The sequence below is a fragment of the Podarcis cretensis genome (genome assembly GCF_951804945.1).
Source record: "Podarcis cretensis genome assembly, chromosome: 17".
NCBI lineage: Eukaryota > Metazoa > Chordata > Lepidosauria > Squamata > Lacertidae > Podarcis > Podarcis cretensis.
Window position 1 is genome coordinate 41,898,057 of NC_137187.1, and position 14,741 is coordinate 41,912,797.

Below are 14,741 nucleotides of genomic sequence, written 5' to 3' on the forward strand. Positions count from 1 at the left end.
AGCACGGTGAGGCAATAGTGGAGAAAGGGGGGTGGTCTGAGTGAGAGGGGGGCATCCTCTTCACCTGCTCCTCCTTCCCCCCCCTTCCCTCCCTCTGAGAGCTGTGCCTGTGCTGCCCCTCCTGAACCCACTCAGGCTCAGGCAGCGCCTCCCTGTACTCCTCTGGGAGGCGGAAGCAGAAGGCGGCCAGTGCAGGCTGAAGCACTTACACCCACTATTTTCCTGAGTAATGTGCTGTGTTTCTGAAGTATCCCAAGGCTCTGTTGATGCTGTGAACAGATGAACAGTGACACTTTCCTCCCTCTCTCTCTTCACCCCCTCCCACCTTTCCACATCTCCCTGCTTAAGTCTTTCCCGCCTCTCTTTAAGTCCTTTCTCACCCTGGAAAGAAACCTTTGGGGAGCAATTTTCCCCTTTTGGCTCCTTTCTCACAGAATTACAGTATTGTAGAGTGGGAAGGGACCCCGATGAGGATCATCTAGGCCAACCCACGGCTGTGCAAGAATATGCACTCATCCCATCCTTTCTGCATTTGCTCTCAGCACTCGTTTTCCCTTGCCTTTTGCTATATAAATTTACACAACACACACAAATATGGTTTACCTCTGATTCTAGTCCTCTGAGTAGACTCCCTGAAATGAAATAAAAATCCAAGCATTGATTTCAAAGGGTCTGCACTAAGTAGGATTTAGTTGGATGTAGCCTGTAATTATAACCAAAGTATTTTACCCCAAAAGAGCTGCACTGGCCAGTTTATCTGAGTACATTATTGGGGGGGGGGGGCTCATTTATTTATAACTGCTTAATCATATGGAACTAAATTGCATTATGCTGTAAGGACCTTTCATAAAATCTTACAATTGTGGAGTTGGAAGGGTCATCTAGTGCACCCCCTGCATCCAAAGACAAGAGACCACCCAAGCTCCGCTTAAAAACCTCCAAGGACGGAGAGTCCACAACCTTCCAGGGACATCGTTCCCCTGCTGAACAGAAAGCTCTTTCTAATGTTTAGCCAGAATCTCCTTAAAGCCAATGGCTCTCCTGTCTCCCCTCAGCCTCCTCTTGGTCTCCCTCCTCGGCTTGCCAACATCCTCCTTCAATGGCGATGCCCAGAACTGGACACAGGATTCCCGGTGGGGTCTGACCGAGGCCGAAGAGAGCAGGACTCGATCGGGAGACAGAATAGCATTTGCCTTTGCGGACTCATTTTGCGCTCTACTCAGACGGCTGGGTCCTTCGAGGTGTCCTCCATCTTCTTTGGCGAAGCTGCTTCTCCTTTCAGGCTGAGAGGGAGGCGGGGCACTTCGAGGAAGGGAAAGGCGCCTCCCTGCCGGGCTCCCGCTCCCAAGATGGCCGCCCGCCCGCCTCGGCCCGGGAGGCGCAGGCGCGAGAGGCCTCCCCACCCGTCAGCCCCCGCGCCGGAGAGACGACGCTTCCCAGGGTGCTGCGCGCGCCGAGGCCTCTGCTGGGCTCCGCGACGCGCCGGAGAGTCGCCCGACCCGCTTCGTGCGCCCGAGGCCCGCGCTTCCCCTGCTGCTGGGCGGCCATGCCGACGGGGGACTACGAGTGAGAGCGGGGGCCGGGCGGGGGGGGGGCGAGGGCGGCGGCCCGGAGGCCTCCCCGGAGCCCCGCCAGGGCTGCGCGGCCTGCTCGCTCCGCCTGGCGCTCGGGCCTCGTGGAGACGCGGGCTCGGAGAAGCCGAGAGAGGGAGGGAGGGAGGGAGGGAGCCCTCCGGACCATCTAGTCCAGCCCCAGGAAGCCCCCAGGCGGGAGTGGGCCTGCGCCGCCTCTGCCGGGCAGCCCCTTTCCGGTCGCAGACCCAGGCAGGGGCTCCAGAGTTTAATGGGGGGGAGATTTGCGCAGGTGCCGAGGAGCTCTGGACGGCTGAGCCGCCACGGCGGGGGGCGCATTGGGTGCCTGGACAAGAGAAGGTCTTGTAAGGGCGAGGGAGCTATTGGAATGAGAGGTAAATACTTTGGCCAGGAGAAGGTGGCTCTTTGCTGGCTTTGGGGCACAGTGAAGCACGGGGGGTTGGAAGGCGAACAGCATGCAGGAGGGTAGAAGAGAGAAGATGAAGCCTTAGCTTGGGAGACCTTGTTCTGTGGGGACTCCTGTGCCCTTTGGGGGGACGTGTTTATCTCTTGGGGGCAGAACTCCTGGGCCTTGGTCAGAAAGCGTGAGAGAATGTTTAGTAGGTTGTGGCTGACTAGTAGTCGGATGCTTTTCCTTGGAGGTTGGGCAGAAGAGGAAATAAAAGAACAGCTGTTGACCAAATGGGTTAATGGCAGAGTACCTGGAATAGAGTTTCAGGGTGGAGTTAGTATTGTGGATGCCATTTGGAATGTGGTTGGAAGACATTCCTATCTTTTATATGAAGAAGCCAATGTGCATTTTGGTAGAATTAAAGTGACTCGCAATGAGAGTATGAGGTATATGGGTGGGGGTCAGGGACTAGTCTTACTACAAGTAAGTAGTAAGAAAGTACTGGCTGTGGGAAGAGCAATTGCCAAGGTTAGAGGATCAAGCAAGAACTCTATACATTCACATTAACTGAACAGATACTTAACTTGGTATCTCTAACTCTGTTTCAGCTCCAAGCCCAGTTGGGCAGACCAAGTGGAAGAGGAAGGGGATGATGGTGAGAAATTTCATGTGTCATTGAACAAGGTGCATGTTAAAGGAAGAGCAGCCCCTTTCGCCCAGGAGAAGTCAGAGCAGACTTCCACCCCATCTAGAATGGGTTTTATTTTCCTTGTACCTTGAAATCTGTACCCACATCTTGAACACACCAAGAAAATTAGATTGCAGCTAGCCTCTGCTTTTTCCTTGTCTATCCCACCTGGATGCCTTCTGACAAGTTTATGGTGCTATACAAGTCAGGCAGCTGCCTGCCTCCCAGTGTGGCCCCATTCCTCTTGCCTCACCACACTTCCTTCCGCACCCCGAGAAGTCACAGTGCTCTTCCAAAGAAATGGAAGCCTGGCCCCAACAATCCATTTTGAAGGGGCAAGGAGGGAGTATAAGTTAAACATGTTACCGTATTTTTCGCTCTATAGGACGCACTTTTTCCCTTCCAAAAATGAAGGGAAAATGTGTGTGCGTCCTATGGGGCGAATGCAGGCTTTCGCTGAAGCCTGGAGAGCGAGAGGCGTCGGTGCGCACCAACCCCCTCGCTCTCCACACTTCAGGAAGCTATCCACAAGACTTGTGCGCCCGGCGGGAGTTCCCACAGGCTCGCAAGGCTTGCGGGCGGCAGCCTGCAGCCCGAAGCATGGGGCGCCCTCTGGAGGATGCCCCGTGCTTCGGGCTGCTGTCCGCAAGCCTTGCGCACCTGGCGGGAGGTCCCACCGGGCGCGTGAGGCTTGGGGCGGCAGCCAGCAGCCCGAAGCACGGGGTAGGTTGCAGAGCACCCCCTGTGCTTCGGGCTGCTGTCCGCAAGCCTTGTGCGCCCGGCGGGAGGTCCCGCCGGGTGCGCAAGGCTTGAGGCGGCAGCCTGTTCTGGGGGGGGGGGAATACATTTTTTTTATTAATTCTCCCCCGCCCCCCCCCCAAAAAAAAAACCCCAAGGTGCGTCCTATGGGCCAGTGCGCCTTATAGGGCGAAAAATGCAGTAATTCTGAGTAATAGTTTCTGAGCCACACTGAGGGCAGATCATTCCATCAGGTAAGCAGATATGCTTGCTCAGATGGAGCAAACTGCTAATGTTGAATTCCTTCCAAGAGGTCTTAACTTTCTCATAATAATAATAATAATATTCATTGTGAACCCAGAACCCTCCACTCCAAACAATGAGTTCTTCCTCTAAATTTTCTTATCTCTGTGCTGTCAACATTCCAAAGGTACTTGAAGTTAATGGGGCCATGTTCAGGAGTACTTAGGTATTTATAAGTATCCTTACCTCTGTATGTATTTTATTTTGGGCAGCCCTGTTTTCATTCCTAATGGCTATACAAATTTGACCATACTAATTTACTATTAGAGAGAATGATAATATCCTTCATGTAAAGACTTTAATTGAGTTATTGTGCTTTCCCAACACAGATAAATGCATCACCAGTGACCTGCTCAAGGACATCCCCCTGAGTGGAGTGCTGGGTGGAGGTGGAGGTGGAGGTGGAGGTGGAGGTGGAGCTGTAAATGTAACTGTAAGCATTGAGCCTGAGCTTGTGAAAGGAGGTAAAAGTTCACTTTGCATTTCAAAAAGGGACTGCAGTATTGGGTGACTTGGAGACACAGAAAGATTACTATAGTTCCCACCCCCACTACTTTTTACAGAACCTCTCCCATCACCCAAGGAGCTTGTGAATGGAAACATCAAAACAGTGACTGAGTACAGGGAAGAGGAGGATGGCCGCAAGGTGAAGGTGAGTGAGGGCTTGGGATCAAGCCATATCTCTCTCCTCCCCACCCCACCCCCCAGCTCTCATTCTCAGGGTCACCTCCATATTATCCTCTTGGTGTCTTGTGTTCTTAGGGATTTGGCCCCACCCTCACTTCCAGTTGCCTTTCGTTGACAGTGAAAGTTCATCTCCCAGCACGCCACTTCCTTTTTTTTTTTTATAAAATTTTTATTGAGTTTTCACATTTTATAAACACAGACACACACACACAGACAAAGACAACACATATAAAGTTTCATATCCTTACTTTCCTAACCCCAGTTCTTGACCTCCCCCCACCCCCCCTTCATACATCCTAATTCAATTAAATTAGCTCAGCAGGTTCATATCTCTCATCCTTTACATATTATTATTATATATATATATTTTTTAAAAAAATACTTAATTCTTATTACTTGGCCAAATTTTACTTATCCAGTTTTCTTATAAATATTAAATCCTTTTCTAAGGTCGACTCGAATTCCTTCCACGAATTTCCCTTTTATCTTAAAAATAGGTCATAATAATCAAACACAAAGGTCTTAAACATTTTTTAAAAAAATTCTCCCCCCCCCCCCGCCCCGGTTTCTGTCCCTTCCCAATATCCCCATGTCCACAAAAACAGTTTTTAGCCTGGATTTCTCACATCTGAGGCCTTTAAATCTCTGTCAGTCTCTCTCAGCACGCCACTTCCTAGGTTGTACGGGGGCAGAACTCTCCATGTCATGTGGTTCATTCATGTTTTTAGTCTGAAAGTGATGACCCTGCTAGATGTTTTCCTCCAATATACCATGTTGCTCGAGTTCTGCAGGCTTGAGTGAATAGGTTTTTGGGTGGAGGTTGGTTGTGACTTAAGCACAGTAACTGTGTGGTCAGGAAGAAGCAAGCAAATTCTACCTGCAGGTGTGATCCTCAGACTTTTCCCATTTCCTCTTTGTTGATTCTTGCCCTGAGCGTAATATGACATGTTGCTATCCTTTGCCAGATTATCCGCACCTTTCGAATTGAGACCCGGAAGGCCTCAAAGGCTGTGGCTAGGCGAAAGGTGAGTCACCTAAGAGAGTGAAGCTTATCCCCTTGCACCTTCCTCCTTGACCACTAGGCATACTAGGCATATGTATACAGACATTTAATGCCGGGGTAGGCAACCTAAGGCCCATGGGCCGGATGCGGCCCAATTACCTTCTCAATCCAGCCTGCGGACGGCCCAGGAATCAATGTGTTTTTACATGAGTAGAATGTGACCTTTTATTTAAAATGCATCTCTGGGTTATTTGTGGGGCATAGGAATTCGTTCATCTCCCCCCCCCCCATATAGTCTGGCCCACGGCTGGAGCAAGAGATGTCTAAAAGCCAAAACTATATATATTTTTAGCTCAAACCAGTATTCCAATGAAAAACAAATAGGTCCATAAAGACGTGAAGTCTGGGATTTGTTCTTGATTGGCTTAAAATTGAGGCCCACCCTCAGCCAGGGCCTGTTGAAGGGAGGTCCCACCATTAGTTGCACACACAGTTATGCAAGTTTTGGTGCTCATCAGACTTTTCTGTGAACTCAGCCTCCTGATCTGTTACATTTTAGTCTTGCTCTCTTTCTGAGTGAAGACGTTGTTTTTGCATGTATTCTTCACATTTGGCTAGATGATGGGAGTTACATTCCAACAACATCTGGAGGGCACCATGTTGGGAGAGGCTGGCTAAGGGTGGGGGGGACACCCAAGGTTTTTTTTTCATTGTAGTATCTCATATTTTGAGATGCTGGAACTTAAATGGTGTTTTGATACTCTTTACATCTTGTTGACAGAATGTTTTGCTTTGCAGCAGCTGGTGTGCAATTTGCTCAGAATTTGGAATCTGCCAGCTGGGGATTCTTTTAGAAATCACCCTGCTGGTCTCTCCAGCCTATTCCTACTATGTCTGTCTTGCATCATCTTTCTCCCCCACTTCTTGGGGATAGCAAATGAGATCAAAGACTTCATCCAGCTCTTTTGTTCTGCTCTCTAGAACTGGAAAAAATTTGGAAACTCTGAGTTTGATGCCCCTGGCCCAAATGTGGCCACTACCACTGTGAGCGATGATGTGTTCATGACTTTCATCACCAGTAAGGAGGTGAGTGGCAGCATGCAGGAAAGCAGGGGGTGAAAATAAAGAGCAGAGGTTTCAAGATGGGTTGTGGTGCTTGTGTTTCTGGGGGGGGGGGGCGGGGAAATGGCACGGGAAGCTGCTTTGTTCTGAGTCAGCCCCCTGGCCATTTAGCACAGGATTGTCCACCTTGAGTGGCAGCTGCTCTCCAGGGCTTCAGGGAGCAGGTCCTTGAGAAAGGGAAACATGCGACCTCCTGCTTCCAAAGCAGGTGTCTGCCACTGAGCTGCTGCCGTTGCCTGTTAACATTCTGACATTCCTAAGACTACTGGCACAGCCAAGACACTGCTGATCAGAGACACTTGGTTGGAACTTAATTGTTTTGTGGGCTCTGAATGTGGGTGGGAAGACAAGCAGACTTTCAGTTGCTCACACACTCAGATGTGTCCTTTGCCAGGACCTGAATTGCCAAGAGGAGGAGGACCCCATGAACAAGCTGAAAGGGCAGAAGATTGTGTCGTGCCGTATCTGCAAGGGTGATCATTGGACCACTCGCTGCCCATATAAGGACACCCTGGGACCTATGCAGAAGGAGCTGGCAGAGCAGCTGGGGCTCTCCACAGGCGAGAAGGACAAACTGCCAGGAGGTGAGGGGTGCAAAAAGGCAGAGGATATGGGGTGAGCCCTTCCTGCAGAGACAGATAGGTTGGCTTATGCCAGGGATGAGAAGGAGAGTTGTGCTCCGAGTTTGACTAACACTGCATTTTGTTTCTGCAGAACCAGAACCTGTTCAAGCCCAGCAAAGCAAGACTGGGAAGTATGTTCCACCCAGCCTGAGAGATGGAGCCACGCGCAGAGGGGAGTCCATGCAGCCTAACCGTAGAGGTAGATTGCCTTTGAGGGGAGGTAGGGACTGAATCTGACGTGTCCTGACAGCAGTAGCTGTTGGCATCTAGCAGTCTAGTCCTGTGTATATTCTGTGCCATACAAGCCTAGGCCTGCTTTAAAGATAGTTGAGCTGGCAGGTATTTAAGAGTCCTTCAGTTTCTGCTACCCTGATCCAACAGTTCTCCTTGTATCTTAGCCGATGATAATGCCACCATCCGAGTCACCAATCTGTCTGAGGACACCCGAGAGACTGACCTGCAGGAACTGTTCCGTCCTTTTGGGTCCATATCCCGCATCTACTTAGCCAAGGACAAAACCACTGGCCAATCCAAGGTGAGAAAGAGGGATTGATAATTGGGCTGAACTTGGTAGGTTCAAAGTGGGGAAAGAGGTGGCAACAGGTGAGTGCTGGAAGACATTGTGCTTTTATATTGTGCTTTTATGTTGTAACTGCCCTGAGACCTGCAGGTAAAGGGCGGTATACAAATGATTAATAAAAAATTAATTATAAATAATAATATAGATACAAGCAAAAATTACCTTCCTTATCTCTTATTTTCATCTTTCCTGTTGCTTACCTTCAGGGCTTTGCCTTCATCAGCTTCCATCGCCGAGAAGATGCTGCTAGGGCCATTGCAGGGGTATCTGGCTTTGGCTATGATCACCTGATCCTAAATGTGGAATGGGCCAAGTAAGTAGAACTCTATATAAAGGTAAAGGGACCCCTGACCATTAGGTCCAGCCGTGACCGACTCTGGGGTTGCAGCGCTCATCTCATTTTATTGGCCAAGGGAGCTGACGTACAGCTTCTGGGTCATGTGGCCAGCATGACTAAGCCGCTTCTGGTGAACCAGAGCAGCACACGGAAACGCCGTTTACCTTCCCGCCGGAGCGATACCTATTTATCTACTTGCACTTTGACGTGCTTTCGAACTGCTAGGTTGGCAGGAGCTGGGACTGAGCAACGGGAGCTCACCTCATTGCGGGGATTCGAACCGCTGACCTGATCGGCAAGTCCTAGGCTCTGTGGTTTAACCCACAGCTACACCCGTGTCCCTTATATAGGGTATAGGGTAGGCTATTTAATTCCTTTCAGCAGTGTGCCTGTCAAACAGCCTCAAATTCTGCTGTTACTGCAAATTTATGTTTCTTACATAAATCTTCAGTCTGCTTCTCACTGAGACAGTAGACCTGTTTCTATATATTAGTCTTTCAGCTGTACCATTTTAAATGGAATTCTCCCTCGTGATAAGATTCCTATTTACACAAAATCTATCTTCAAGTATGGTGGAACATTCATTTGTGAGAACTTCTGCCTGCTGTCTGAAGTGGTGCAGTGCTATGCGGATTCACTATTTTAGTTTTTAAAAAATAGCCCTCAGTTTTGGCCATAAAATTCAGCCTTAGTGGAATTTTGAATCAGACAATTTTGTTGGAAGCAAAGTCAGGAGCACTTGGGACCAGTGATTGGGGGAACAAAGCACCTCAGTGCATTCTCCCCCACCCCCTCCAAAAAAGGAGGAGGAGGAGGCAGCACTTGGCAGCCTAGCAAATTTCCCACCTTGCCATCTTTTGGAGCCAGCCACAACTAGCATGTTGGCATGAAGAGCAACGGGCACTTAGGGGGAGACAGGAGTCACCATTAAATCCTGTTTCCGAGTCCATAGCTGAAGTTGCCCTTAAATTTTCAAGCTTTTCTCACAACATGAGGCCTAGCAACAGCTTTGTTCTTAAATATGAGGAACAGATTCTCCAGGTGATGCATTGGATGCAAAATCTTCAGTCGTCCACTTGTTAAAATATTAATGTCTCTTTTTTTCCCTTCCCATCCCCAGACCTTCCACCAACTGAGGCTTCCTGTCCGGCATTTGTCTTTGGAAATTGCCCAGTTTTGCTCCTCACTGGAAATAATAGTCACTAATAAAGGTTCCTTTCAGTCACTCTCTTGTGGTTTGTCTCAGTACCTCATCAAAATAGCCCTATTGTTGCTGGAGTCACCCAATTTCATTTTAACAGCTGAGTTTCTTTTTACTGAGTGATTTGTTAAATACACAGGCTTTCTGATGCAAGAGTGTTTAATTTTTATTATGTTAATAACCCTGTTTTAGATGAAGACCCAGGCCTCTAAAGTAAATCTTGAACTGTTTCACTGGGTTTGATCCAGAGTGGGATTAGGTGTAGCGAAAGGAAGGTGTCTTTGTGTGGCTTGCTCAGCTGATGCCATTTACTGACTTACTGCCACATTCTGAACTCTCTGCAGCCTCCTCCAGTAATGACCAAATTAAGAGGAGTGAGTAACAGACTCTTACAGTTCTCTTTAGAAAAGGCTCTCAATCTTACAATATCCCTTTAATTCCAGTATGCAATGTAAGATCCACTTTACATTTTTTGCATGTTTTTAATCTTTTCTGCCAGGATGCCAGCTGCACCTTTTTACAACCATGCAAAAGTAATTTAAGGTGGTGCAGTTTGCTATGCAGTCACATCTATACAGTGGCCCTTACCTTCCTTTTTCTAAAAAATTAAGCTGACCAGCAAACAGGGGCTAACACCCCAGAGGACAGGATCACACTTCAAAATGACCTTGACAGATTAGAGAACTGGGCCAAAACAAACAAGATGAATTTTAACAGGGAGAAATGTAAAGTATTGCACTTGGGCAAAAAAAATGAGAGGCACAAATACAAGATGGGTGACACCTGGCTTGAGAGCAGTACATGTGAAAAGGATCTAGGAGTCTTGGTTGACCACAAACTTGACATGAGCCAACAGTGTGACGCGGCAGCTAAAAAAGCCAATGCAATTCTGGGCTACATCAATTGGAGTATAGCATCTAGATCAAGGGAAGTAATAGTACCACTGTATTCTGCTCTGGTCAGACCTCACCTGGAGTACTGTGTCCAGTTCTGGGCACCACAGTTCAAGAAGGACACTGACAAACTGGAACGTGTCCAGAGGAGGGCAACCAAAATGGTCAAAGGCCTGGAAACGATGCCTTATGAGGAACGGCTAAGGGAGCTGGGCATGTTTAGCCTGGAGAAGAGGAGGTTAAGGGGTGATATGATAGCCATGTTCAAATATATAAAAGGATGTCACATAGAGGAGGGAGAAAGGTTGTTTTCTGCTGCTCCAGAGAAGCGGACACGGAGCAATGGCTCCAAACTGCAAGAAAGAAGATTCCACCTAAACATTAGGAAGAACTTCCTGACAGTAAGCTGTTCGACAGTGGAATTTGCTGCCAAGGAGTGTGGTGGAGTCTCCTCCTTTGGAGGTCTTTAAGCAGAGGCTTGACAACCATATGTCAGGAGTGCTCTGATGGTGTTTCCTGCTTGGCAGGGGGTTGGACTCAATGGCCCTTGTGGTCTCTTCCAACTCTACGATTCTATGATTCTATGAAACAGGCACTACTGGTGGCACTGACCCATTGGAGAAATATCTTCATGCAATGCATTGCTGCTCAAGAAAGTGACCGTATTGGTGTAAGGAGCCTGGTCACACTTCTCTTCTGTGGCCTGTGGCTTGTCTTTCTTTGGGATGTGGGAGGCTGCCTACTCAGCATAGCCTTGTGCAACTTTTGCTGCTTAGCTTAGCAAAAGGCTTCAGGCAAACAGGAAATAGGTACCATGCCTTAGCAGTGCCAGAGGCCAACTGCTTTCCCTCTTATCCCTCCACCCCCCCAGCTCTTCTCCCTCTGGGGTGGTGGAGGGACTCCAGATTGGGTGTGGGAGGCCTCCAGGACAACTGTTGGTTAAGGCCCTACTGTTAACTTCTTGACTAGTGGTAACCCAAGCTCAGCATGTTGCTTCTGATGTTATCTTTCTGATAGTCCATAAATCACTACTTTGCGTGAGTTTTGAAACAGGCCCTTTGCAGTCCTGGTTATAACTCATGACTATTTTTATCATCCATCCATAACCTCTTGAAAGGTTTTCTCACAATTACTGCAGCTTAGTTTGTTACTCCCCGTGTTGTGTGGTTTGTGGCTAAACAACCTTATTAAATAAGGATAAAAGTTTGAAGTTATTTGTCCCACCCCTTAGAACAGGAGATAGAGCCTTGTCAACTGGTACATCACTGGCCAATCTCGTCATCTGCTGAACAGGTTACAATTACTGGGTTTATTACAAAGAATGGTAGGTCAGACAGACAGTATATTCTTAAGCAAGAGTGCATACTCAAGGTGACTTCATACAGCTTATGCAACTCAAAGTGTTCACATCCAGAAGTGCTGTGTCTGTGCGCAGTGCGATTTAGCGCTTCTGCGCATGTTGTGAAACCCGGAAGTAACCATTCCGGTACTTCCGGGTTGCTGTGGGACACAGCTTGAAAAGACATAACCTGAAGCGGACGCAGCATGAGCTATGACTGTACAGTGGTACCTCGCAAGACGAAATTAATTCGTTCTGCGATTTTTTCGTCTTACAAGGCATTCGTCTTGCGAGGTCCCACTGTACTGCGGGATTCTGCTAAAGAAGTAGAACAGGGTCTAGTGTCTAAGCTGTTAATGCAAATAGACACGGGATGCCAGTGCTGCTTTTCTGGGGGTACTCAAGGGTATGCAGTACTGGCACCGTTTTTTATTTAAAATGTTAAAAGTTTGGCACTTACTGTAACAACTTCATGGTGAGTACTGGCATCTTTTTTCTTTTTAAAAAGCACTGGGTACAGATGGTTTAAGGCAAATGCAGGAAACAGAGGTGTGGATCTCAGTGTAGAGGAAATCTGTCTCTGTGAGAGGTAGCACTTAAAATAGCACAAAAATGGCACTCCTGCCTATGCAGTTACCCCATATAAGCCCCTCAACAAACCGCCAGAGGCTAACAGGTGTGGTAGACCTTTGGGGAGGTGGCTGTTCTGGGAGGAAGGATTTGTCCAAATAAAACTTATGTCTAAACTTTTAAAAAGTTCTACTAACAGCCAGGCTCACAATAATGAGGTACACAGTGGTGCCCCGCAAGACGAATGCCTCACAAGACGAAAAACTCCCTAGACGAAAGAGTTTTCAGTCTTTTGAGGTGCTTCGCAAGACGAATTTCCCTATGGGCTTGCTTCGCAAGACGAAACGTCGGGCGAGTTCTTGCAAGTTTTCCCCTTTTTCTAAGCCGCTAATAGCCGCTAAGCATGCTAATCCGCTAATAGCCGTGCTTCGCAAGACGAAAAAACCGCAAGACGAAGAGACTCACGGAACAAATTAATTTCGTCTTGCGAGGCACCACTGTAATACAATAACTTAGAAGGTTCTTCTCTAACAAATTGGTACAATGAAGTATGGCAAATAGCACTTGTGAAATTTTTTAAAAGAAAATTGGCACAAGGCCCGAAGCAAAGACTCATTTGTATTTCAATGGAAAGTCTGAGATAAGAACTTCTGTTATTATGTTGCATGCAAATATCAGCTTCTGGGTGAGAGTGGGATGTTTTATTACTGTATGTCTCTGATTAAATGTTGTTCTATGGTGAAAGGATTTTTTAAAAGAAAAAAAAACAGAAGTCTGTTTCACTGGGAGGAGGGAAGAAATAGTCAGAAGGTCCTATAAACTTAAAGATCAAGTACTACTTGGTCAAAAGTCCAACTGCTTAAGGAATAAAAAATAAAAAAAATTCCTTCCAGTAGCACCTTAAAGACCAACTAAGTTAGTTCTTGGTATGAGCTTTCGTGTGCATGCACACTTCTTCAGATAAACTAACTTAGTTGGTCTTTAAGGTGCTACTGGAAGGAATTTTTTTATTTTGTTTTGACTATGGCAGACCAACACGGCTACCTATCTGCTTAAGGAATGTAATCTTAGGGAACTCATGCAGGTCTTAACTCTCCGGTCGTTTGACTTGGCCCCTGGACCCAAACAAAGCAACAGCACAAAGAGCACAGCACAAGGTGCAAAGTATGCTTGAAATCATTAGAATAGATATCTTCTAAATTGCTTAAAGACCTTTTGGGAACAAGTGATTAACAAGTCAAATAAAAATACTTGGTAAGTTTCAGCACCCTGCATGGCTCCTTAGCAGAGTAAGTTGATACAAACTGCAGAACTGGTTGGGCACAATCCAGTCAAGAGTTAAAATGTTTTCAATTTCCATTGATTTGGGCATCTTTAAAGTTAGCTGGGTCATGCCAATTATGGGGTGTTGGGGAGGGGTAGTCCCTTTAGTGGGGGAGATGTTGTGCTCCTTCTGGGGTACTTTGTCCACCTTTGGTTTTCAGCTCTCACCTGTGACTCCTTGAAGCTGTCAGTATGCAAGGGGCAACACCCAAGAAATGGCTTCAACTGGCCGGCTTGGGGAGATAGGGACTTCCCCTGCCTGAGAAGACAGCCTTCAGCGTATTGAGTAGTGGGTCCAATGGTCAAGGTGGCTTTTGCATGTGCTGGAGATGGAAGTGAGAGGTGGATGGGGCTCAACAATCTGAGAAGATAGCCCACATGGGAGAAGTAAAATTCTGATCCAAAGCTCCACTGCCTCACATCTTTACCTATTCATGAGAAAGGCATCAGGAGGAGGAGGAGGAGGAGAAACCCATACCCACTTTTTTGGCAGGACATCTTTGGAATAAGAAAAGGTGAAGGAGTAAACGTAACACAAATCTAGAGTGGAGTATCTAAGACAGTTGGATGGTGTCTTGTAGGTCTCCTTCCGACAACTCCTGCAACCAGCCTAGTGTCAAATGTACTGTTTTCCTTTCCTTTGGACCACATCGGTGGGGCCAAGAGTGTGGTCTTGTTGTCTGGGCAACCCAGGACCTCCATCCACACTGCCCAGGCTTGTGCCCTGGAAAGGTCACTTCAGTGCTGCTACCACGGCAAAACCAAAGCTGGAGGCAGCAGTTAACAGTCTCTGCAGCCACAGCAGGCGCTATAATTCTCCAGTGGTTTGATTTAGCCCCCAGGAGGCACACTCCATTGTCTTGAGACAGACAGATGCCAACAAACTTATGACTCGAAGGCGAAAGATGAGACACATGGACTTGAAGAAAACATTTGGCAAAGAGCTTTTCAAACAGGACAGAAAACTGGACACTTTGTGGATCCTCTCAAACATGAGCCTAAATTCAGCAGTCACCAAAACAGGAATGGAGGGATAGATTGAAGGGTATGTAATTCCTATAAGATATATTTCTCTTGATCAATGTACAGATGGCTGCTTAGTATTTTATAAGCAAATTTCAGGCCTAAAGAGTCCTGTCAGAGAAAAGGTCCCACACCCACCTTAAGATAAAAGGAAATGTTCTCCAGAGTTTTTGATGGACATTTGAGTTCCTATGGAGCATTCCTCTGACAGTCAAAATGTGGTGCAGACTATTAAGGATGCTAGTGATTGCCACTTTGAGAACTCCATTTATCATTTCCATTTATCTGTCTCTCACATAAGCTTTTTTCCTGATGGGGGAGAAACAGC

At 47.4% G+C, this 14,741-nt stretch overlaps 1 protein-coding gene across 2 annotated transcripts; it reads left to right on the forward strand.

The window, feature by feature from the left end:
* Window positions 1–1,415: 1,415 nt before the first annotated feature.
* Window positions 1,416–9,289, forward strand: EIF3G (eukaryotic translation initiation factor 3 subunit G; the record flags this gene model as incomplete). Of its 2 annotated transcripts, XM_079958802.1 has the most annotated exons (11): window positions 1,416–1,566; window positions 2,592–2,638; window positions 4,042–4,176; window positions 4,276–4,364; window positions 5,365–5,424; window positions 6,384–6,488; window positions 6,919–7,108; window positions 7,239–7,346; window positions 7,546–7,682; window positions 7,934–8,040; window positions 9,185–9,289. In XM_079958802.1, exons 1-11 carry the CDS (start codon window positions 1,547–1,549, stop codon window positions 9,198–9,200), a joined length of 1,014 nt encoding a protein of 337 aa, XP_079814928.1. In that variant the 5' UTR covers window positions 1,416–1,546. The 2 variants fall into 2 exon arrangements, with proteins under 2 accessions (XP_079814928.1, XP_079814929.1); XM_079958803.1 differs by lacking the exon at window positions 9,185–9,289 and having other exon boundaries at window positions 7,934–8,044.
* Between the last annotated feature and the right edge of the window lie 5,452 nt (window positions 9,290–14,741).